The sequence below is a fragment of the Theobroma cacao genome, chromosome 7 (assembly GCF_053813885.1).
Source record: "Theobroma cacao isolate CCN51 chromosome 7, ASM5381388v1, whole genome shotgun sequence".
In the NCBI taxonomy this organism is placed as follows: Eukaryota; Viridiplantae; Streptophyta; class Magnoliopsida; order Malvales; family Malvaceae; genus Theobroma; species Theobroma cacao.
The window spans coordinates 3,273,200-3,300,001 of NC_142645.1; the positions used below are offsets into that span (position 1 = coordinate 3,273,200).

General features: G+C 32.3%; 2 protein-coding genes and 1 pseudogene across 4 annotated transcripts; all 3 read left to right on the forward strand.

The window, feature by feature from the left end:
- Positions 1-6,554: 6,554 nt before the first annotated feature.
- LOC18593709 ((+)-delta-cadinene synthase isozyme A-like) lies at positions 6,555-9,379 on the forward strand. Of its 3 annotated transcripts, none has more exons than XM_088808194.1 (7): positions 6,555-6,683; positions 7,270-7,531; positions 7,631-8,006; positions 8,090-8,308; positions 8,411-8,546; positions 8,627-8,875; positions 9,086-9,379. In XM_088808194.1, the coding sequence occupies exons 1-7, from the start codon at positions 6,555-6,557 to the stop codon at positions 9,377-9,379; spliced, it is 1,665 nt and encodes a 554-aa protein (XP_088664320.1). The 3 variants fall into 3 exon arrangements, with proteins under 3 accessions (XP_088664320.1, XP_017979955.2, XP_088664321.1); XM_018124466.2 differs by having other exon boundaries at positions 7,634-8,006; XM_088808195.1 differs by having other exon boundaries at positions 7,270-7,528.
- Positions 9,380-18,488: 9,109 nt separating this feature from the next.
- On the forward strand, positions 18,489-21,567 carry LOC18593710 ((+)-delta-cadinene synthase isozyme A-like). Its single transcript, XM_018124469.2, has 7 exons — positions 18,489-18,682; positions 18,756-19,017; positions 19,440-19,812; positions 19,890-20,108; positions 20,281-20,419; positions 20,536-20,784; positions 20,901-21,567. The coding sequence occupies exons 1-7, from the start codon at positions 18,548-18,550 to the stop codon at positions 21,195-21,197; spliced, it is 1,674 nt and encodes a 557-aa protein (XP_017979958.2). The 5' UTR covers positions 18,489-18,547; the 3' UTR covers positions 21,198-21,567.
- A 1,776-nt stretch (positions 21,568-23,343) lies between these two features.
- Positions 23,344-25,344, forward strand: LOC108662711 (putative terpene synthase 2; annotated as a pseudogene).
- The last annotated feature ends 1,458 nt before the right edge of the window (positions 25,345-26,802 follow it).

Below are 26,802 nucleotides of genomic sequence, written 5' to 3' on the forward strand. Positions count from 1 at the left end.
TTTCATTACAACTCCTAAACACTCTGGAAAAACTGTACGACTGCATATGGTCCGTGCCCCGTTCAAAACAGGGTCAATCCCACCTTTTCCCCTGTTTCACTCCCTACAGGTAATTGGGCTTCCATGCACGAGACTTGTCCTGGGAATCAACATATCAGCAACTGCTGGTCCTCCGGCCATCTATCCGATCTTTTCTCAGCACTTGGGCATGAAACAGCACCATCTTAGCTTATTTTTCAGCCAGTTGCATACAATGGCCGTCTCGACAGTGAGAGAGAAAAAAAGAATGCTCCGTTATTGTACAGAGCATTGCTTGCTCTCGTCAACCAGTATCTCTACGCAAGGATATAAATATAGGTTAGGAGTTTAGATTTGGGTTTATCCTAAGTCTCATTGAATAACTATACCGATCAACTGTATTGTTAAATTGAAATGGAAAACAGGGAAGAGAGATTTGAACTCGTATCTTAAATGAGAGATTGAATGAGTAAAATATTAAAACGTAACAGCGTAAATGTTAGACCTTATTTATTTATCTCGTTCTCTGAGTCTATTTTTCCATTTATCCAATCACAATCACTCAAAAGCTTTATCCTAATTTGAAAATTTCAATTTTTGAATTGAATTGATCCATTTTGACTATTCTAGACTCTTGAGTTAATGGTAACATTCGAATAAGAGAATTATTGAGTCTTAGTCTAATTGCTGAATTTATTGAGGGAGTCAAAACAGTACAAAGAGAGAGGAGAAACAGAAATAACCAAGTAAAAATGAATTAGTGTAAATGGAGTTCTTGTGATAAGAAGAGGAAGTGTTGCAAACAAGTAAGGGATGTATCGGAGGTGGCGGAGAGGAAGATTGGAGCAGTTCCTATAGTACTAAGTGTCGTGGCAGGTGAAAGAGAACAATAAGAGAATTAGGGAATAGAAGGAAATTAAAAAGATAATTTAGAGAGGGAAGCTCTCAAGCTAAGTATGTGGTAGCTCGGAAAGGGCCTTCTAAATGAATTGTGAGGCTCTATATGTAGTAGTAAAAGTAGCGGTTACTCAAAAATAGGCTTTAATGTACCTAATGAATGATATTATTATGAAGAACATTAATGTGAGTAACCGTTACTGTAATTGGATGTAATAAGACTTGTTCTCAAGTAAAAAGGTAATAGAAAAGAGGTGTACAAGAATAAGTACAAGAGAAGAAGCTGTACGAGAATAGGTACAAGAGAAAAAGCTGTACATGAATAGGTATATGAGAACAAAGTAGGAGAGTGAAACACTTGCACTTCAAGAAAAGGTTAAGAGGAAGACCTTTTAACTACCGCCATATCTGAGCCACTAAGCCAAACTCTCTTAAACATCCCAAATGAAAGTAACCCATGAACTCTGCCACTTATTACGAGTTGTTTTCACTGTCATCCAAGTGAAGTGGTTATTCTATTCGAAATAACTGTTCTACTTGTATTAGTTGTTCCTTATGGAGTAGTACTTTACTTATTCTAGTTGTTCTGTTTTAAGTAATACTTCACTTGTTCTAGTTGTTCTGTGTGAATTAGTGTTTCACTTGTTTAAGTTATTCTGCGTGAAGTAGCATTCACTTGTTCAGGTTATTCTCTGTACAATATTATATTGTAACGTAATTCTTTAGAGAATAAGTATTAACTAAAATCAAGTATCTACAATTAGCAAAAATACTCTGTTCGACAAATGAATTGAAATTAAATAAAACAATTCGCCTTTGTTTTGGCCTCATTCATGGGACTTTGAAAGACGGTTGGATTAGTACAGTAACTGCATGTTGAATATAGGTTTGGAAATAGAATTGCGCAGCCAAAATCTCTTTCTATCTTTTTGACTACATTATCTTTCTCTTATATGTAAAGTTTAATTATAGAATAATAATCCTTCAATAGATATTTGGTAAAAGTTGCCGAAGCTTGCTTTTCCTCTTTGTTTCTGTCTGCCTCGAATGCATGCACATGCATGCATAGTGATGATGAGTTCAAAATTTGGGGTTTGAAATATCGAATTCTACCATCGACCCAGTACAGATTAGAGTGGTGTAGAGTTTGCAAATTGGAATTAAATATATGCTGCTGGTGGATTCAAGAGTCCCCAGCGGTCTTGTTTGAATCCTTGTGTCAGCACTCAAAAAGGTGCAGTTGCTTGCTTCTTTTCAACAAATTTGGGTAGAGATTCTTGAGCATATCCAGAGAAGTTAAATCACTATCTTACTAATTTGGACTGTTGATGAGTAGTTGAATAGTCTACACTTGACGGTCCAAGTACGGATGATGAGTCTTCAGACTACAATGTGTCACTCTCTTATTATTCTCACGGGTATTTGGTGGCTGCAATCATGTGATCAATGTGCCTATTTTCTTAAGAATTTTTGTTTCTTTAACAAGAGATAGCGTCCAAAGAAGAAAAATCCAGTTGCCTCTACCATCTTAAGATTTTATAGTCAAATCTTTTTAGATGAAAAGATAATTATTTTTCATTGTGTAATTTAATATTGTATGCACTAAAAAGAAGAAAAAGAATGCATCATTTGAAAAGTGTCAATGCATGTAATAAGAAATTAATTTAGTTATAAAAAAAATTTAGGATCAATCTTCAACATCCCGTCTAACACGTTTGCTTATTTATATATTAAATAATTTGTATAATTATCTTAACAGTTAAGATTAAATACGAAGTTTTACAAGTCATTAATGGTGTCAATGTCAATCTTCTTCTTTGAATTGAAAAGGAAAAAAAATGACTATGATTTCAAAAAAGAAACAGCAATTTTCCGTTGACCATTCATCATTTGTTTGAAACAAAATTAACCTGAGAAGCTAGAATTGTAAACTTAGCACATCAAGCCAGAAAATATGATCATGGAAAATTCTACCATATCTGGTAAAGTTAACCTTTTCCAAATTTGGTATTGTTATTTGATTATATGTGTCTGGTAAACATGTTAAATGTCTTATTAAGCCATTGAATTTTACATTAGAGATCATTAACAATTGAAAACAGTCTAACATAGGAATATACTATCATTAATCAAATATGCATCCACATGTTGTTATATAAACACACATACTGAGCAAACCAAAAAGGACATTCATTCCGTCTTGAAGACGAAGAATGTTAACTTTGGTCCTCGCACGACTCTTCTAGATATAGACTTAGTAAATATAATATATACGAAGGCAAAAGTGCAATGAATCTTATAACAATATCTGAAATGAAATCCCAGAGGAAAAACTTGGTTTGATTGATGTGCCTTTGAACATGGGAATTAAATAAGAGTAATATGAATGAGAAAATCTCACGTCCGATGGGTAAATGTTTCCACACTGAGTTAGAAATGCCTTTGTTTAATTTCCATGTTCAAAGGCACCCCTTTTCTGTCCTCGGAAACTTTTTCACACTGAGTTTTGATTCCAAAAACAATTTTCGAAAAATTAATATGCACAAGAAAAACTTGAGTCCGATGGGTAAAAATATTTTGAAATGGTAGTTATTATTGATAGAGAGAGATAAATTAACAGCAATGGTGGTGGTTATGGCAAAGCCAAGAATATTGTTCCATTGAGACAATTTTCTATTATATAATATTTAAAAAAATTTTAATTTATTTAAGAAAATTTAAATAAGTCTTATATTTTTATTATGTTCAATCAAGCTCTTATACTTTTATTTTGAACTAAATAAGTCTTTATACTTTTATTTTGAGTCAAATAAACCTTTATAACTAATAATTGATTTAATCAAAATGCAATTTGTCATTTTATACCATGTGGTACTAACTTAATATACTAATATATTATAATTGATGATAATGTGACATGTTGATATAGTACAATTGATGATGACATGGTATACTAATGTGGCATGATAATTACATAGTAATGTGGATTTTTCACCCTTTACATCAACGTCATGTTAGAGTCATGTGAATATAAAATCACAAGTGATATTTTGATTAATGACAATTAATTAAACATTAGTTATAAAGGCTTGTTTAATTTAAAATACATATAAAAAATGTGATTAAATGTAATAAAAAAAATAGAGTTATTTAAAATTTTTGGGATAATTCAGAGACTTTTTAAACATTATGTCATTTTCTATCGAGGTGAAAACAATGAAAAGAAAATAAAATAAAAAGACAATCTTTTACAACTATTGAGGTCCACGTGCTAAAATCAATATCAATATCAATTTATAATTAAGCTAGCTCAAGTGGTGTATATGTGGGCTTGACACCATGTTCAAACCAAAAACAAATAAGATTACCTGCTACTACCTAACTCTTCTACAAGAATATCAATCAAATAATATTTTAGATGTACAGTAAAAGTTTTATAAATTAATTCTCTATAAATCAATAATTTTGATTATATAATATTTTTGGTTGATCCTAACTTGAGACTAACAGGATAAATTAATAATTCGTTAAATTTATAATATAATACATTTAAAAAATTACATAGGTCCCACTTAATATATAAATTAATAATCTCTTTATATATTAAAATTATATATATACATGACTCAAGTAGGAAGCCTTTGTAAAATATGACTTTAATATTACTTGTTTCTTTTTAAAATTACTGTCTTCTTTGACTTCATCTCTAACTTTTTTTAGTGCATTAACTTTTCATCAGCCATTGTTGATTTCTTTACACCTTTAAAATAAGAAGCTATTGTGTTTAGTTTTATCATTTGTGATATCTTATGTTAGATGTTTTTGCTTGACTTAATGTTCATGCAGTATATTAATTAAGTATACAACAAATGTAATTTTAGTTTGTTGAAAAAATGGAAAAATTCATGGCTTCTATTTAATAAGACTAATTATATTCATGAACTTGTTTTTTTTAAACAAATATATAGAATAATGATAATTCATAATTCGACAATTAGGTAATATTTGCATAATCACAATACATGCATTAAGAATGTTTTGGAAAGAAAAAAAAATACCTTGATAAATTAATTTTTTATTAATTAATAAATAAATTAAAAAAATTATTAATTTATCGATTAAATAATATCTCAATTAATTAATAAATTTTCATGATCTCAAGGATATTAATTTGTAGAGATTTTACTGTGTTTTCTTAAAAAACGAAAAATATTAAAATATTATTAAAATTTAATCGTGTTTGTAGAAATATTAATGATTAGGATTTAATTAAAAAGTTAATGCCAGTTTAGAATTTTTTATGTTTCATCCCTAATAAAAGGGTTTTCTTTAGTACCAATAGACACCATAAATTTAATTAATTAATCAATTAATTAATGAGAGTTAGCCTCATAATTCTCTCTATCGACTACATTGCGCTAATAAACAATATTGCTTATCACAATTAATGCATTAAAATTAGAATGCATATCCAATGAATCTAATTGAACTCAATAAATTGCACAATTGGATAATTCAATGTTGGAATCATACATGTGTTACGAGCTCATGTTTCTAACCTAAAAGACATACTGATAGATGGCGGAAGGTCTTTATTTATTAATCCAAGACCCATCGCATCTTACTAATGTGTGACATTCTACCCCATTGAATTGTGTTGCACTCGCTCTTTACCTATAAAAAAAATAACTCTCACACTGATCTGGGTTTAGGCTAATCATGATATTTCTCATGGGAGTCCCACATAAGTGAAAATTTGAGTCTGTTTTGATACCAGTTGTCACGAATGCATGTGCCCAACTCAAAAAACATGTTTGATAAGTAGAAGAAAATTCTTATTTATTAACTCAAGCCTCCCACGATGGCTTACTAATATGAATTCGTAACATTTGCAGTATCCTCAAAATAATATTTTGTTACTTATTTAATCTAGCTAGCTAGCTAGTTGTTATGAAATCACAATTTTGTTATTATTTTTCATTTTAATTTGAAAATCAAATCTTTCTTGATGAGTTAAAAAATACATGGACTTATTATTAAAATATTTGAATTTTTGTAATGTTTACATTAGTATATATGTTAATATTTAATGTATATATTTACTCTAGAGCCGTATTACACTTTCTTGTTGTTTACTTTTTTTTGTTTCCTTTTCATTAAAGTAATCATATATTTATGCATTAAATTAAAGTTTTTTCTGCATGCATGCTTAATAGTGAAAAGCCTTGAAAACTTGCCACCACTGCTGATTTCCCAACGAAATTTCAATAATCAAACATCAGCAAAAGGTTGGTCACAAAGACTGTTGATTAATTTTAAATCTGTCAAAGTTAAGAAAACGATATTTTGTACCGCATTATTGCAGACATTATCTTAGAAGAATAGAAACAAACAAAAGCATTTCAAGGACATTTCTCTCTGTTTGCATATTCCTCCTTTAAGGGACCCACATGACGTTTTTTTTTTTAATAATTTTGTTCATTTAAAGTTGTATCGTGTTGACTTAGTGTGCAATCTTTGTGCCTATAAATTCATGCAGCAATTGCACTCTTAGACTCACAAAAAACTGTTTTGCTTAAGGAGTAGCAAATTAACCCTTGAACTCTGCTTCCAGCACTAGCATACCCCATCAATAGAAAATGGCTTCACAAGTTTCTCAAGTTCTTGCTTCAACCCATAATGCCATATCCTCCAATACGGAAAATCGCCCCAAGGCTGATTTTCATCCTGGCATTTGGGGAGATGTTTTCCTCAATTGTCCTGATAAGGTATATATAAAACTTGTTTTTTTTCAAAGTGTGAAAATTTTGAGGTTTAATATACAATGAAACTTATTATGTTGGTGATATTTTAAGATTTATTCTTATTTCCTTGACCATTTTTATTTTTTGTAAATAGTTTTATGTTTTTTTTTTTTTTAAATTTTGTGCATATATAGTATGATAAGTTCTGTGCAGTGGAGGAAATTCTTAGACCAAAAGAAGAAGTTTGAGATGCTTTAATTACGTCCCATTTTTGCATGAGCTCTTTTTACATATAACAAGTAAAAGAAAGGAGGAACCAAAATGGTTAGAAGTTTATAATACAACAAATTTAACAAGTTTCTTTTTTAGAAAATTAAATTCTACATATTTGAAAAGAATATATTATATGTGTAACGTATAATATGAAGAATTAAAAACTGATATAGATATTGAGCTTCATGTCACATAACGCTATTAATATATTATCTTGTATAACAATACTGATATAGTTAATATATTATAGAAGGTGATTTACATATTTGTTATATGTGTCTATTTAATTTATAAATTAAAAAATCTATAGTAAAAACAAATTTTCATCATTTTGCAGGATATTGATGCTACAACTGAACTACAATATGAAGAATTGAAAGAAGAAGTGAGGAGGACGCTTCTTGCACCTATGGATGATTCAAACCAAAAGTTGCCCCTTATTGATGCAGTCCAACGGTTGGGTGTGAATTACCATTTTGAGAAAGAGATTGAAGATGCTTTAGAACAAATATACCATGACGACAATGATGCCAATGATCTCTACACTACAGCTCTTCGATTTAGAATCCTTAGAGAGCATGGATTTGATGTTTCATGTGGTATGAGAAGTAACTTTTTGACTTGTAATCTTTGTTTCTAGTAACCCTTAATACAATTCATCTACCAAGGATGTTTGATAATGACTTTGGGTGATTGAGCAGACGCATTCAACAAGTTCAAAGACGACAAAGGAAATTTCAAGTCATCCTTGACCAGTGACGTGCGAGGATTGCTGGAACTTTACGAAGCTTCCTATCTGCGGGTGCATGGGGAAGATTTACTTGATGACGCAATTTCTTTTGCCACCACTCACCTAACTCTTGCAGCGCCAACTTTGGACTATCCTTTATCGGAACAAGTTACTCATGCTTTGAAGCAGTCAATCCGAAGAGGCTTGCCAAGGGTGGAAGCTAGGCAATACATTTCCTTATACCAAGATGATGAATCGCATAATAAAGCACTGCTGCAGTTTGCGAAGATAGATTTCAACTTGTTGCAACTTCTGCATAGGAAAGAGCTCGGTGAGATCTGCTGGTAAGTGTTTGAGCCCCATACAAACTTTATTTCCTTATTTCCTGAACGTTAGATTGTGCTAATGAGGGAATAATATTTTTCAGGTGGTGGAAAGATTTAGACTTTACAAAAAAACTACCATTTGCACGAGATAGAGTGGTTGAAGGTTATTTTTGGATCATGGGAGTGTATTTTGAGCCCCAATACTCTCTTGGTAGACGGATGTTGACCAAAGTAATAGCCATGGCATCAATTGTAGATGATACATATGATTCATATGGAACATATGATGAGCTCATACTGTATACAGATGCCATTGAGAGGTGATTAGATCCATTTCACCTTTGAAAGTTGAAGTATATATATATACATGATTCTCAACGAGTATTATGAGGCATGTAATTAACCTTTAAATTGTGTTTCAGGTGGGATATTAAAAGCATTGATCAACTCCCAGATTACATGAAGATAAGCTATAAGGCACTATTAGATGTTTATGAAGAAATGGAACAACTGCTGGAGCAAGGGAAAAAATGCCGTGTCGAATATGCAAAAAAGGCGGTATGATCATTGACAGTTACCCCATTGATTACATGTATACCTGTGAAACATTATTAATGGTTGTTGGATTTTCATGCCAGATGATACGACTTGCTCAAGCTTACCTTCTTGAGGCGAAATGGATGCATGAAAATTACAAGCCAACGTTTGAGGAGTATAAGTCTAATGCATTGCCTACCTCTGGCTATGCTATGCTTGCTATCACAGCATTCGTCGGCATGGGAGATGTTGTAACCCAAGAGACCTTTAATTGGGCAGCTAATGACCCTAATATCATCAGAGCTTCCACAATTATTTGCAGGTTCATGGATGACATTGCCGAACACAAGGTATACTACTATGATCAAAGAAATTGATTTCAAATGTGTTAAAATGTCTTCATACACCAGTCAGAGGTTAATAAGAGGTCATGAATTTGAGTATCAGTAATTGTTTATTAGCACTACTATCCTGAATTTAAGCCCTCAAGAGGACGAGCAGCATATCTACCCTCGATAAGAGTTTCTAATACCACAAGAAATGTTTTGTATGGATGGCAGTTTAACCAAAAGAGAGAAGACGATTGCTCAGCGATAGAGTGTTACATGGAACAATATGGCGTATCAGCGCAAGAGGCATACGATGAGTTCAACAAGCACATCGAGAGTTCCTGGAAGGATATAAACAAGGAGTTCCTGAAACCAACAGAAATGCCAGTACGAGTTCTGAATCGTAGTCTCAACCTTGCACGGGTGATGGATGTCCTTTACAGAGATGGAGATGGTTACACACATGTTGGCAAAGCTGCAAAAGGTGGCATCACCTCCTTGCTTATTGATCCAGTCCCACTTTGAATTACCTCTTGGAGCTGCTTCTCTTATGCGAAGTATTGAAGGAAAAAATTTAATAAAGTTGCACCTAAAAGAATAGTTTGTAATCGTTGATAACTTATTTGTTTCTTCTTTTATAGAAAGAAATGTCTAAACCGACCTTCTTTGTACTTTGGATAGCATCAGAATGTACTTTGCCATTTTAATCCAATGAAATTCATTGCCACTTTTTAAATGAGAAACACTTTTGGCATTTGTATTTTTCCATTCTCTGCTATGTGGTACTATGTGAGGTTGATCTTGCCTGGCCTATTCTCTGCTATGGTAGTATTAATCTGTTATGCTAGTCTTCTCCCTACTTCAGATTATCTCTGAGGATTCACTGCATGTTGTGGATTTATGCATTGGATATATAGCACTGTATTGACCCCTGATTCAGGCTATTCTCTGCTGATATATTTTGTTACCCTGATCGGAGAACGTTATACAGTATGCCGCTGTCTGTTTGCTATGCAGCATTTCGATTTATGAGATCTTCTTTAAGGTGTTGTTTTCTCAATCCTGTTGGTGGGTCTAAAGCTTATTTCTGGTGTTTGTGCTATCTGTCTTAATTCTGGCCTGTTCATGGCATGCATTTGCAGGACAGGATTGCCTCACTGCCATCAAGCACAAGGCTCTTTCTTTCCTGTCTCCTTATAAAATGGACTAAATTTAGGAGATGATAACCTATTTCATTCTGTGCATAATCAAACCTTTGTTAGCAGCAACAAGAAAGGAATTCATACCTGGGATACTTGCTCAGTTTTCTGGTTGCACTAATTTTCTTCTTAAACTATAAATTTTTATTATTGTAGTAAGTCTAATAATGCAGAATTGAAAGGGCATCTGTCAAAATATCTTAAGGAACTAGCAGTAACATAAGTATCAATCCAGAAGTGGCTTAGTAGCTGATAAATAAGGAAGCTAGGAATTTGTAATCTGGTTTTGCAAGCTGAGCAGAGCAGGTTTACATAACTGAAACAGCTAAGCACGAAGCTTTCCAACCATTTTCTTCTCACAAAGAGCAGGATAATAATACTAATAAAGCTTGCTAGCAAGTAGCAAAATACATACTACTCTCTTTAATTGTTTAGTTTTGAATCTCTAGATATTTTTGGTCTTTGCCTTAAGGCATAAAAGTCGATAAGATTTTCTTGCCCTTGTGAAAGAAAGTTGTGAGGGCAATAATGGAGGAGAGTAGGACAATTGGCCCCATAATCCACTCCTACTTTCTCAAATTTTGTTTAATTCATATTTGCATTACTGGGGAAATTAGAGTTTCTTCCATTCTTTTTAAGTGTAGTCTTCATTTGTTTTAATCAAACAATTTATGAACTATTTTTTTTTTCACAGAATTCATGAACTAATTAGGGATTTTTTTTTAGCTTTCACATATAAGGTGTTTTTAGAAATCACTCTCTTTATAATTTTGATTATTTTTAACCAAGAGATAAGATTTTTGGACAAAAATGCTCTTAAATGAAACCTTCTCAATCACACGCGCTATCATACACACCCAGGAGGTGAAAAAAATAGATATGCTCAGAATTTGGTAAATGATACTTTGTTAAAATCTTCCTCTTGTTGCAAGATATGATTTTCTCCGATTCATTATACAATGGCGTGAACCAAAACGCTAGGTATATAACAAGGCAGGAATATTAAACAATCATTTCACTCATTCTCAAAAATAGAGAAGTGTTCGAGAACAAGTTCAACGCAAAGTTATGAGTGACAAGGAAGAAGTTGGCAACACATGGTAAGTCAGGGAATGTCGATTTTTTTAATGGTTTTGTGTGGGTTTAGTGATTTGAATGCCATATTGGTTGAGAATGTGGTGTAGGGTTTTGTTATTACATGGCATTTGGTGTTGTTTGAAGTTGTTAAAATCGGTAGAGATATTAGACGGCATAGCCATTTGGGTCGAATGTTGTAGCACATGCAAAGAAAATGGGCAGGGCATGCAAAAAAATCAATGATTTCACTGATTGAATCAATATGGTGTGTTGAAACCAACGAATTTGAGGCATTGCATGTATCGACGTATTATTAAACGTATTGTGTGCAGAATGTTATGAAATTTAGCCATAGCTTGTAACAACAATTGTATTATAGGTATGACGTGTAACAAAATAGCTATTATACAGGGCGTGTAATAAAAGAAATGATTTTGTAAATGTTGTGGAGCTTCTCTAATTAACTATTCAGTGTGTGTAGCTTACATGTGCAGAACTATAGTCTATTATAGATGGATTTCAGAGAGTACAAAAATGTTGAGGTGAAACAAAAGGAGGAATTGATCATGGTGAGTTCAAAGGAGGAAGAGGTGAAACCAGATATCCCTGCTACTACAATGACTCCAAAGAATGATGAAGAAGAAGAGGAGCAAGATATCCCTAAGGGTTAGTTATGAGCTGGTCTCTCGAACAACATAATGTTGCGTAGAATCAATGAACCAGCACAATGGAGCATTAGTACAAAGTAATCAAGACAAACAAGCCAAAATGGATACAAAGTCCAAGGATTAATCTTCTTGTCTTCTATTTTTAGTTGAAGATTAAAAAAAATGGCAAGGTGGGAATAAGAGAGAATAAGATGAATCAATTGGACATGTGGCTATTTTTGCATCGTTATAGTGGTTTAGGGTTGAATGTTGACTGTTGAGGGTTTATGGTTGAAGGTTTAGGGTATAAGTGATATGGGAGAACTATAATTGAGTAAAATATGACAGAAGCATAATTAACTAATAGAATTGTTGTGTACTTGCAGAATGACTTAGAAATGACTTAACTTAGAGGAAATTGTGAGGAAAATGCTGAATTACATAGATATTTAAACTTGTTGAAAAGGTTTAGGTGTATAGAAAAGAAATAAAAAAATTAATATTGAAAATAGAGCAAGTGGAGAACCTAACAATTTACAAGGATGGTAGGTGTAGAGACATTCAGTATGTATACATTTAATCAGAGTAATGAGAATAAAGACTATTGATTTAACATCTCAAGACTATGCATCTGAATTTAAAATTGTTGGATGAATACAAGTGACTCTTGATATGGTGCTTTCAGTCAAACACATGAACAGGTAGGCCATTTGTTAGTTGTAATGCATAGTGTGTAACAAATGTATTTGTTGGCATGACGTGTAGGAACATGGATAACTTATGCTTGGCGTGTAGTAGTGATAACTCTATTTTATAGAGTTATCTTACATTTTTTTGAGCATAAAAATGACTAATGTCCTCTTGTGTTTAATTAAATTAGACCGTGTTTTTAGTATTAAAAAAAAAATTAGACCTTGTTTTTATGTTTTTCTTAGTATTTACTTCATGCATGCCTTAGTATTTTAAGTAAGTAATTTGAGTTTATATCCATGTTATTAAGTCTTGTTTATACCTTCTATTGATTGTGCTATATGTTGGTGAAGGTGCAAAAAAGATTGGAAGTCAAATTTGCAAAGGATCATACACTTTCGCTTAAGTTGACCTCAAATGATGCTGCAGTAATTGAAGCATATCTTGAGCTACAAAACTCCAATAGATATGATTCTTGGACCTATGGAAAGATAAGTGGAAGGGATACAACTTTGATATTTAGCACTTCACCCAGTTCAAAATGGAGCATGGTAAAAAAATGAGAGGAAGTTAACTGAGTTGCAGTAAAAGAGAGCATTGAAGTTGAAGGAGTAAGAAGCAAAACAGCAAGCACAGCCCTGCAGCACTGCCCACATCAGCCAGCAGCTCCTCACAAAGCAGCAAGAACAGCGCTGCAGCGTTGAGCTTCCAATGTTGCAGCATCGTCCAACACCACTAGCATAAGGCAAAACAGAAGCTTCAACGCCGAGGTGACATGCTTCTAGCACCACGGCTCCCCCAGGCCAAGCAACAATGTCTTAGGCAGTGAGCTCGGCATTACCACACCAAACTTTCAGCGCTGTAGCGTCAACTTCAATTTTATACAATCTGGACCTTCCAATTTTTCAGGTCAAAGGGTCAGTTAAAGGAGTATAAAAAGTGAGTTTTTTAGGGAGAAAAGCAAAAAGAATTCAGAGATCACTTTGGGAAAAATGAGGCTTGAACCAAAATGGGAAAAGGGAAAAGGAATCAAGAGCTTTGAAATATAAAAAAACTGCACCAAACAATTTCTCACACTAGATTTGAGTTTCTCTCTCTAACTCTTTTTATAAAACAATGTTTCATTTTGCTGATATGTCTATTTGCCTTTTGAGTATATTGAGCTAGAGCTCTTAACCAAGGATTATGGCGGATTTTAATATGTAGCTTGGATATTGTGTTGGTTTATTATTTATTTTTAGAACATCGATGTTTATTCAAATCTAAATTTATTGCCCATTTATTTACTTGATCACCATTTAAATATGTTTACGTATTTAAATGATACTTGAGAGAGTTAGTCTAATTAGACCTTGATTTGGGCAACGTGTGTTCACTAAACTTAGAAATGAATTTAAGTGTTTTGATGTGCAATTAGGGTAGATATACACCTAGTTGCCACATATAGTCAATTTTTAAAACCTTGGAATAAAGAACTTAATTTAGTTGTTTCCTATAGACTTGATTCAATTAAGTTACACATGCTTTAGAATTCTAGACTAGAATCAACTTTCATTAAGATTAAGTAATTAAGCAAACACAATCCCAAGAGAAATATTAAAGGATACCATATTCCTAGACTATTAAACCATTACTTCTACCTCAATTTATTATTTTCCTTTCTTAGATTAGAATTAGTTAATTAGATTACTTTTTAATTATTTATCAAAATTTAGTGTTTGGATAAAATTAACTTATTTTAATTTTAGTAATTAGCAACAACTAGCAAACCAACTCCTCGAGGGATTGACAAACTCAACTTATCACTATATTACTTGTAGCAATCGTGTACACTTACATGTAGACTTTGCTTGTATTTTGCATTTATATAGCGATATGAGGAAAGTGTGAACACATTCCCTGCTATGTGTCTAATTAAATTATATTGCAATGCTTGTTTTGCAACAGACCACTGTAATGTAAGATTATAATGCAATCACATTACAGCTAAGGGATGTAATGTGATTGCAGTTCAAAACCAATGCAATCACATTACATTACACTCTGAAATATTATTAAAGATATTTTTACCCTTCAACTTTATTACTTTGTTAAAAACATTTTGTAATGTTATAATCGAAATAAAAAATATTAAAATAAAATATATAGGATAAGAATTAGAAATTAAATTAAAATAAAATATAATAAATTAAATTTTATATAAAATAGGTAAAAGAAATTAAAATAAAATATATAATATAAAAAATTATATTAAAGAAATGAAAATAAAATATATAAGATATAATAAGAAATGAAAATAAAATATATGAGATTAAGAATATATTTAAGAGATGATATTATATAAAAATTAACAATAAAAAATACAAGTATATTAAACTTGCATTTTATCAAATAAGGGTAATTGTGAAAATTAACATTATATTTCCAACAAAGTACTTGTCAATCAAATGCTGCAATGTTATCTTCCTTACATTTTAATTATTATTTTGCTTGTATGCCATATAATAAAGGCTTGGCATATAACAACTCTGAACAGTATTTTAATTTACAAACAAATTTAAAGAAATGAATGGAATGGGTTTTCCATAAACTTGCAATTCTGTCAAAAATAAAAAACCAAATAACATACCTTAATGTCATCTATACTCTTGAGTCTGTATCTCGCCGATGATATAACCAGATGACGAGAGACAAACCAGAGCACGATGCCGATGGTACTCAAATTAGAGAGGCTTGTATGGCAAAAGAGAGTTGAGAAAACTAGGAGAGCTTAGAGATTTGATAGAGCTGAGGTATTTGAGAAAGCTAGGGGAGTTGAGAAAGTTGGGAGAGCTCAGAGTTCTAATAGAGTTGAGATATCTGAAAGAATTGGGGCAGTTGAGAGACCTGATACAGTTGAGAGAGCTGAGCGACCTGAGGGAGCTAAGAGAGCATTTAATTTGTCTGAATGGCAAGAGACAAAAATCGCGAGATTATTTTCTTTGAAATATCTTCAAGGGTATTTTTGTCAACTCATGTCATACTTTGGGTAAAAACAGTTAAATTTGTTTTAATGACTATTTTTGAAATAACCTTATCAAGAGGGTTTTTTTTTTCTTTTTTTATAATTGGGGGAAGGGGGATTCGAATCCTGCTCTTTAGGCAGGTGGATTATGTACCAATCAATGAGCTAAATGCTCAAGTGTAACCTTATCGAGAGGGTTATTCCTCACAATTTTCTCAACTAATTACATATGCAATTTATCAACAATAATTGATTTCGTTGGAAAATCGGTTTGTCTTGAAATGAGTGATGTAAGTTTCAGAAAAAAAACCATCTGTTTGGAAGGTGAGTGATGTAAGTTTCGAATCTTTTTTATAATTTCTTATTGACATTAATCTCTAAATACACAATTCTTGGAGATAATTAAAATACATAACAATTTATCTACTCTGAATTTTATGTAACTTTTGTTCACACGCATCATGTTTTTATGATAAATCGTTACAAAAAGTTATCTTTCCCTAGAATATGCATAAAAATAACATCATTTTGGAAATTACGCAGGGTTTTTCCATCCTTACTGACTGTTTATGCTATGAGAGTCTCTTGCAATCTAAGCTAGATATTTGAAATGACATGTCGGTGATGAGGTCAACAAAAATGACTTTAAAAAAAATCTATTTCATTAGATATAGGATAAGAATTAACCAAAATCAACTACAATAACCAACATTTAATCAAATTAAGACAATCACGTTAAAATCGATGTTATAATTGTATACGATCTGCAACATAAATAATAATGCATTGTATGATATGATTTGTTGGCAGAAAAATTAATTAATTCACTGACCATGGTCATTATTTCCATGAAAATTTTATTGGCTCAAAAGATAGTAAAGAATCAAGTATTTAATGTGAGTACAAGGTTTAAAGAAAATTTTATTGACTGAAAAGATAGTCAAGAATACAGTAATATATAGTGCGTGTTTGACGGATTTTTTTTTATTTTTCCTTTTGGCTTTATTAATGTTATCATTTTTGTTGGTAGCATTGGTAATAATTTTAGGCAAATTATCCTATTCGTACGAGTGTTCTTTATAATTTTCTTTTTGGATCATAAGCTAACATACAGAAGATATCACATATTTAAGTGACAACAAAAATTTATTTTACACTAATTAATAGTATTTCTTTCGTTAGATAAGATATGATACTTCATCTTACCTTTGATGTTGTTGATGGTGGAATTTATTTAATTTTTACTAAATCATGATGTCGTTATTGTTTTTTTTTTTTTTCAATCAGTAATAGATTTGTAGGAAATGTCACTGAAGATACAGTGGAAGGATCTACCCTTAGTTGGGGGTTAGATCCAAGAACAAAAGGAGTTCGTACAAGGTGGCACTGAGTACCATTGGACATTATAAGAAACAAAAACATGCAGGACCACTCTTCGAAAAATAGGAACACAAGATCCCACAACATCAAAATACTTTATGAAATGCAACCACAGAAACCCATCCACCACATGCCTAAAAACGATCAAGAAGACATTATCGTTACGTACGCAATGACGGTGGAATTATTGTTAATGTACGACATTTTTTTTATAAGCCATAAATGATTTCATTAATCATGGGATTACTCAATTACATAACGTTTGTCCCCACAGGGATGGAACGAGTGGCAAACAGGGTTCCCTCGCCACGGTGTGTTAATAAGATTGGGGAGCCTTCGTAAATCATTAAAGTACCATTGAAGCCTCGATAAATACGAACAACTAGCAATCTCACCACTACACTGCAAGCTAGTAAAAGAAATGTCATCCCAAGTTTGTTCAAAACCAGTTAGAGATTTGGATTTATGTTAAATTGTTAGTGGTTACATGATTATGTGAAGTTTTATCGGATGTTGTTAGATTGCAAAGATGAACTCTGTTAGAGGAAGATTGTATGTAACATTTAATCAAGAGTTGGACAAGACTTGAAGCTTTGAGAATTCTGAATTTGGAGACCAAATTCTATTAAGTGGGAGAGTAAAGAACCAATCAAAATCGTATATAATAATCAACGTTTAATCAAATTAAGACAACGTTTAATCAAAATCAAACCGATGTTACAATTGTGTACGATCTGTGATATAAATTGTAAAAAAATTTAATATTTAGGTTGGTGTTTAGCTATATTTTTTTGATGCATTGTATGATATAATTTGTAGGTAGAAAAATTAATTAATTCACTGGCCATTGTCTTTATTTCCATCAAAATTTTGACTGAAAAGATAGTAAAGAATCAAGTAATGTATTGTGCGTGTTTGACAGATCTTTTTTTTCATTTTTTCTTTTTGACTTTATTAATATTACCAATTTTGTTGGTAGCATTGGTAATAATTTTAGGCAAATTATCCTATTCGTACGAGTGTTGCCTATAATTTTTTTGGATCATAAGCTAATATTTAGAAGATATCACATATTTAAGAGACAAAAAAAACTATTTTACACTAATTAATAGTATTTCTTTGCTGAGATAAGATATGATACTTCATCTTACCTTTTGATGTGATTGACGGTGGAATTTATTTATTTTTTACTAAATCATGATGTTATTGGCTTTTTTCTCAATCAATAATAGATTTGCACTAAATGTCAGTGAAGAGACAGTGGAAAGGTCAACCCTTAGTTGGTGGTTTAGATCCATGTACAAAAGGAGTTAGTACCTAGTGGCAGTTAGTACTATTGGACTTTATGCACACCTAATGGTGCTTAGTACCATGTTACATAAAACATCAAAATAGTTTATAAAATGCAACCACAAAAACCGATCCACCACATGTGTAAAAACGATCAAGAAGACATTATTGTTACGTAAGCAATGACGATGAAATTATTGTTACTGTGCGATATATATATATATTTTTGATTAGCCATAAATGATTTTATTAGTCGTGGGATTACTCAATTCCGTAACCTTGCTTATCCCCACAGGGATGGAACGAGTGGTTACAGCGTTACCACGCCACAGTGTGTTACCATTGAAGCCTCTATAAATACGAACAACTAGCAATCTCACCACTACACTGCAAGCTAGTAAAAGAAATGTCCTCCCAAGTTTGTTCAAAAGCTGCTTCTACTTCCTCTGATGATCATTATGCCAAGTCGATTGAGAATCGTCCCTTGGCCAGTTTTCCTCCTAGCATTTGGGGAGATCTTTTCCACACATGTCCTGAAATGGTATACTACTCTATTCTTTTTCTGCTAAATGTTTAATCCATGTAATTGATAAAAAGCTTTTGCACTTGCACAGAATATGGATGCTACAAGTAAACTACATGAAGAATTGAAGCAAGAAGTACAGAGAATGTTGACCACACCTATGGACAAACCATCCCAAAAGTTGCTCTTAATTGATGCAGTGCAACGCTTAGGTGTGGCTTTTCATTTTGAGAAGGAGATAGAAGATGCTTTAGAGAATATATATGGTGATTGCAACGGTGATGGCAATGATCTCTACATTACATCTCTTCGATTTCGATTGCTAAGAGAGCATGGCTTTAACATTCAGTGTGGTAAGCATTACTTTGTTTTAGAACCTTTTTATTGTTGAGTAAATTACTATTTTCGTCGCCCGACATTTCAAGATTTTTTGTGTTGCTCTCAGTTTTGAAAAAAATAATGTTTTGATTATCAACGCTTATAAGTTTTATTATTTTAGTTATCAAGTATGGCTATGTCATTTAATCAAGGTATAGTGACGTGGAATGTCACTAGACTCGATTATCTTTTAACGACTAAGTGACCAAAACAATAACACTCTTTAAAGTTGATGACTAAAACATTAATTTTCAAAATTGAGTTACCAAATGAACAATCTCGAAAAATTAATTGACAAAAAAATTATTCTTTAATCAGTGAGACCAATTTCTCAACAAAACCTCCACTTCCCTTCAATTATTAATATTATTTCAAATACATTTGGCGATATGAGCAGAATCATTCAACAAGTTCAAAGATGAGAAAGGAAACTTCAAGGCATCCTTAATTAGTGATGTGAGAGGCTTACTAGAATTGTATGAAGCTGCACACCTGCGAGTACATGGAGAAAACATACTTGAAGAAGCTCTTGCTTTCACCACCTCTCATTTAAGGTTAGTAGAAACAGTGGTAGAGTACCCTCTCTCAGCAGAGGTTGCTAGTGCTCTAAAATCGCCCATCCGCAAGAACTTGCCAAGGTTGGAAGCTAGGAGATACATTCCAACGTATCAAGCATGTCCTTTGCATGATGAAACTTTATTGAAGTTCGCAAAATTGGATTTCAACTTGTTACAGTATTTGCACAAGAAGGAGATAAGCGAGATCTATAGGTAATTGATTTTGCCATCGGGCAACAACAAATTATAGGCTAGAGTTGAACTATGTACTAATGCTTTTAATATTTCAGGTGGTGGAAAGACTTTGAGTTCTCTGATAAACTACCTTTTATACGAGATAGAGTGGTGGAAGATTACTTCTGGGTCTTGGGAGTGTACTTTGAGCCCCAGTACTCCCTTGCTAGAAGGATGATGACAAAAGTAACTGCCATGACATCAATTATAGATGATATATATGACGCATATGGCACGTTTGAAGAACTTGAGCTCTTTGCAAGTGCAATTGCGAGGTTATCATGGCTCACAAGCATAATAACATCCACTACGATAACTTCAAATTTTATAATTTTATAATTTTGTTAAAAATAATAGTCAAAATAAACATAATAGAAATGAAAGGGTAGTAGAATTTTAACTGACATTATTGCCTAGGCATAACCCTTTAAATTCAATTGCATGCAGGTGGGATATCAGCTGCATAGATCAGCTTCCAGACTACATGAAATTATGCTATAAGGCACTCTTAGATGTTTATGAAGAAATGGAAGAAGTGATGACCAAACAAGGGAAATTATACCGTGTTCAACATTCGAAAGAAGAAGTATATTGCATCCAAACTCCACTGTATATAATTTTCTTGAATTTATATTGCAATCACCTGCATGCATGCTAATTAAATTGGGTTTATGACAATGTTTGCTGATTTTTGTTCCTTAGATGAAAAGACTAGTTCAAGCCTACTTTGCGGAGGCGAAGTGGCCCCATGAAAATTACACACCAACAATGGAGGAGTATATGCCTATTGCATTAAAATCCGGTGCTTATTATATGCTATTAATGACGTCCTTGGTTGGCATGGGAGATATCATACCAAAAGAGGCATTTCATTGGGCATCAAACGACCCTAAGATTGTTAGAGCTTCATCGATAATTAATAGGCTGATGAATGATACTTCCGCCCACAAGGTATCACTATATATCTACTTGCATTTTATTGCATTTAATAAAAATATAAAAACTTAATTTGTCGAAATAAAAGAAGATGAACAACTCTATTAATTTAAAAATTACGTGGATTGTAGTTTGAGCAAGAGAGAAGGCATGCCCCTTCGGCCGTTGAGTGCTACATGAAACAATATGGGGTCTTAGAAGAAGAGGCATACGATGAGTTTAGGAAGCAAGTTGAGGATGCTTGGAAGGATATAAATGAAGAGTTCTTGAAACCTACAGCAGTGCCAGAGCCAGTTCTCATCCGTGCTCTCAATCTTTCACGTGTAATACAGCTCCTTTACAAGGACGGATCAGATACATATACGCATGTGGGGGAAGAACTCAAAAGCCGCATCACTTCATTGCTGATTGATCCACTCCCCATTTGAGTAATGTTGGAAATGATAGAGTTATATATATAGAAATAAAGTAGAACCAAATTGGGCTTTGCCGAAATGGGTTCTCACGCAGTGAAGATTGAGGAGTATTTGCTTGCTTGGTTGTTTGTGTATTACCATGTTTAGGTTATGCATGTAGGGAACTGTAATCTTATAATAAGGCAAAAGGCGAAATCATCTTGTACTAAGGCCAGAGGTGAATGATTGTCACCTATGCTACACTCTTAGCATCATCAATGCATAGACATTAGCACAGTTAAGCATGATGGTGTTTATTTTTACTTCGTTTTTTCAACTCATTTGGTCTTTCTTTACATTGATTAAATGTCAGCATGAATATGAATGATATTTTTTTTCCCTATACTTTGATTAAATTTACCTTTTTTTTCTCAGTCTGATTAAATTTAGTTATCCATCAAGTGATGTAGCATCAGCTGTTTTTGGGAACCAACCGAATGGACTTTACATCAAATATGTTACTTTGTAAAAATGTATAGAAAATAAGAAGTGTTAAGCTTGCTAGCAAAGTAGTAAAAGATATATAGTAAAATCTCCATAAATTAATACTCTTGGGATTATAAAAATTTATTAATTAATTGAGATATTTTTCAATCAAAAAATTAATAATTTATTAATTTATACATTAATTAATAAAAAATTAATTTATCAAGATATTTTTTATTTTTTTTTTCAAAATATTGAATTTAATATATGTATTGTGTATTGGGATTATATGAATATTACCTAATTACCGAATTACGGATTATCATTATTCGTGACGAGTAAATTATTGAGAATGTTATGGGAAATAATAAAAAAGATGAAGTCGAAGACGAAAGTTTTATATTGGAATCTATCTCTTGCAGAGATGCACTCAAAACAACAATCACATTGTATAATTTTCTTTTACAATACAAGAACACTACACCGGAGCTTCTTAATGCACTAAGAAAAGTTATAGATGAGATGTCTAAGGATATATCAATTTCAAGAAAAAGAAAACATTTGAATCATATTTTATAAAGGCCTCATAATTGAGTCGTGTGCATATATATATATATATATATAATTTTGATGTATAGAAAGATTATTAATTTATATATTAAGTGGGATCTATATGTTCTTTTTAAAATATATTATCTTTTAAATTTATCAAATTACTAATTTACCATGTTGATCTCAAATCAGGACCAGTCAAAAATATGATTTAATCAAGATTATAAATTTATCTGAATATTAATTTATAGAAATTTTACTGTACTACTCTTTTTGCCTTGAGACATAAAAATAGATAAAATTTTGTTTCCCTAGTGAAAGAAAGTTATGAGGACAATAATGGAGGAGAGTAGCACAAGTGACCTCATAATTCACTCCTACTTTCTCAAATTTTAGTTCAATTCATATTTGCATTAGTTGGGAAATGAGAGTTTCTTCCATTTTTTTTTATAGTGTATAACAATTCATTAACTAATTACATAAATGATTTATCAACAATAATTAATTCAGTCAAAAAATTCATCTATTTGGAAATTGAGTGATGTAAATTTTAAATATTTTTTAGAATTTCTTATCGACATTAATCTCAAATACACAATTGTTTAAGATTAAGATATATATTATTCCAATTAAATTGGAAGATTCAACAATTTAACTACATTGAATTTTATGTAACCTCTATTCACACGTATAAATAAATTTCTATAAATGATAACAAAATGAAAATTGTGATGTATGACAAGTGAACTAATGTAATTATTAAGCCTCTGGACAAAGGAAAGGTTTCTTGGGAAAAAGCCAGCCGTCCAAAACTCCAATTGTATCAATATCATCCAAATTTTCACCAAACCATGGAAATAAAGACCATGCCCTAGCTACTTTACAAATCAAAGTCATCCAATTTCTGTCAATATCGATGCATCCAAAGGATTCTTTTACTGTTCATGTCCCATATTGTCCAGAACTGTAACATCGACTTTAACGTGGTTATCTTAATTTGATTAATGTTGACTATCATATTTGATTTTTGTGAGTTCTAGTCTTACATTAAATAGATACTGTTTGGTTAAAATTATTGGTGATGTTACTTTCATGCATACTTCTCAAAAAAGACAACTCTTTTGCCACCTCGTTGGAAAGAATGGTTTTCATAGAGTCCCAATATTCTCGGCCAGGTGATAAGGTGTTACTGTTTGGTGCTTAAGTTTCACAGAGCCTTAATATTCTTGAATTGTCTCCTTTCGTAATTTTAAATTTAATAAATTATTTTTGTTTTTCTTTTTATACAAAAATGTGTTATAGATATAATCAACGTGCAGATATACATACAATGAATTATTGAATTGCTTTTTCATTTGCTTTGTTTTGGTTTGTATGATATTCAAACAATTCCTTACTGACACGAAAATCCTATAAACAGTACAATCAAGAAGATGGTTCACATGACAAAACGTTACTGAAGTTTGCAAAGTCGGATTTCAACTGATTATAAAATCTGCACAAGGAAGGGCTAAGCAATATCTCAAGGTGATTAACTCCTTAATCCTTATATATGAATTGCTTTATGAATAATAAAGTACCATAGATGTTCTAATGGTTTTATTTCAGGTGGTGGAAAGATTTAGACTTTGCGAGAAAACTACCTTTTGCAAGAGATAGATTTGTTGAAGGTTACTTTTGGATATTGGGAGTGTTCTTTGAGCCTCAAAACTCCTTTGCTAGACAGATATTGACAAAAGCAATAGTCATGGCATCAACTATGGATGATATATATGATGCATATGGCACATTTGAAGAACTTCAACTCTTTACCAATGCAATTGAGAGGTCAGAAATATATAACTATATTGCGATTAGCTTCTTTGATAACTTCAACATTAGAATTTGATTGAATTTCACGTGGGATACTAACTGTATGGATCGACTCCTGGTATATATGAAATTGTTCTACAAGACACTCTTAGACGTTTATGAAGAAATGGAGGAAGTGAGGACAAAGCAAGAAAAATCATACCGTGTCCAATACGTAAAAGAAGCAGTAAATTGACACTACTCTTGTCTCATTTAAGCTTTTTTTCACATGAAATAAATAAAGATTATTAGAACCACAAAAGAAAACGAAGTAAGATTTCATATACATGCTAACAATAGACTTGAAGAATTATTAGGACCACAAAAGCAGAAAACGTGCCCTCTTTGGTTTTTGTCATTTCCCAGATGAAACAATTATCTCAAGCTTATTTGTTGAGGCCAAATGGTACCATGAAAACTATGTACCAACAGTGGAGGATTACATGACCAACGCATTAGTTTCTTCTGGCTGCATCATGGTGACAGTCACATCGTTTGTTGGAACGGGAGACGTTGTGACCAAAGAGATCTCTCAATGGGCCCCTAACAATCCTACGATTGTCAGAGCTTCTTTCATAATTGCCCATCTCATGGACGATACTGTTTCACACAAAGTAAAAAATTAAATGTTAAAATATTATACATAATTTGTATTCAAACATTTGATTCTTGAGTTGATGTATGATTTCTTATCTAAAAAATAAAATTCGAATCTTTTTTCTCTAATTATAAAAAAATATATTACATATAAATCAATCATAAAAAAGACATGCAATGAGTTGAACAAGCAAATTGAAAATGCTTGGAAGGATATAAATCAGGAATTGGTAAGGCCACCGTCTAGGGTTCTGATGTTGGTCCTCACATGGATTCGAGAAAGAATTGATGTGGAATAAATAAAAAACAAAATTGTTCAAGCTGTCATGAATTTAAAATCTTTTGATAGATTGTCAAAATTTTTCAGCGTAATAAAAGAAAAATAAATGATACTTTTTTAGCACTAGAACAATAACAAAGTCGTTTTTTTTTAGCATATTGTAACAATTCTGTTAGTACACTTTTACCAGGGTACTCTGGAAGATGGACAAGGAATTGCTGTAAAGAGGTTTTGAGAAGCTCAGGACAAGGGTCAAATGAGTTCAAAAATGAAGTAGCACTTATAGCCAAACTTCAACGTGGGAATCTTGTAAAGCTTCTTGGATGCTGCATTCAAGGAAAGGAAAGAATGCTGGTTTATGAATATATGCCAAACAAAAGCTTAGACTTCTTCATTTTCGGTATTGAATCCTAAGCACTATAACACAAAGTTCTTTATGACTGGTGTAAATTTATCAAAAGTATATCGTATCTTTTTGCCCAATTGCCTACTTCAAAAGTTTTTTGTTGGATATTAGCTAATGTGACAACCAATACATGTCTCATAAAACAAGAAGCAAGCCATTAGATTGGTCCAAGAGATATCATATTATATGTGGCATTGCTCGGGGCCTTGTCTATCTGCATCATGATTTAAGGTTGAGGATTATACACAGAGAGCTTAAAACTGGTAACATTCTTCATGATAGTGAGATGAGCCCAAAAATTTCAGACTTCGGCCTGGCTAGGACATTTGGAGGAGACCAAACTGAGGGCAACACAAGCAGAGTTGTTAGAACATAGCGAGTGGTTTTCCCCCCCTTTTCTGGTGCATGAGTCTACCACTTAACTTTATTTATGTCTTTTGCTTTCATCGTTTTCTGTAGTGGTTATATGGCACTAGAATACACATTTGATGGGCAATTCTTAGTAGAATCAGATGTTTTTAGCTTTGGAATACTGGTTTTGGAGATAATATGTGGGATGAAAAATAGAGGGTTCTAACAACCTAACCAAAGCCTTAACCTTATTGGGCATGTAAGTATGAAGATTTTACTTGCCAATGTACATGACCAAAAAATAACAAGATATTTATAATTCGTATCTGGCGTGGAGACTCTGGAAGAAGGGAAGGCCTTTAGAGCTGATGAATTCATTTTTACAAGAGTGCAGTTGTTGAGAACTCAGTGATTCCAGCTGATAAAGAAAGAAGAAGAAGAACAATGAATTTGGGTACGAATCAATGGCCTGTTGAAGGAAAAAAGGAAATAGGTGTACAGTGTCGTTTTATTCCTCCAGTTAATGAGTGAGTAAAATGCCTAAAGTCTTATCGTTTTGTTTTTAATTCTTATGCTGGCTTAAATGCCACTTCATATGTCGTTTTGCTTGTATTTTGTAAGGCTAAAAAGCCACATGTCTAAGTGTCTATTTCTTTACATCAAATATGCTACTATATTTTTGGGAACCAACTGAATGGACTTTACATCAAATATGTTACTATGAAAAAATGTCTGGAAAATAAGAAGTGTTAAGCTTGCTAGCAAAGTAGCAAAACACATACTACTCTCTTTGCCTTGAGAATAAAAATAGATAAGATTTTGTTGCCCTTGTGAAAGAAAGTTATGAGGACAATACAATAATGGAGGAGAGTAGGACAAGTGACCTCATAATTCACTCCTACTTTCTCAAATTTTTGTTCAATTCATATTAGCATTATTGGGGAAATGAGAGTTTCTTCCATTTATTTTAGTGTATAACAATTCATGAATAAAATTACATAAGCAATCTATCAACAATAATTAATTCAGTTGGAAAATTCATCTATTTCGAAAGTGAGTAATGTTAAGTTTCGAATTTTTTTTTATAATTTCTTATCGACATTAATTTCAAGTAC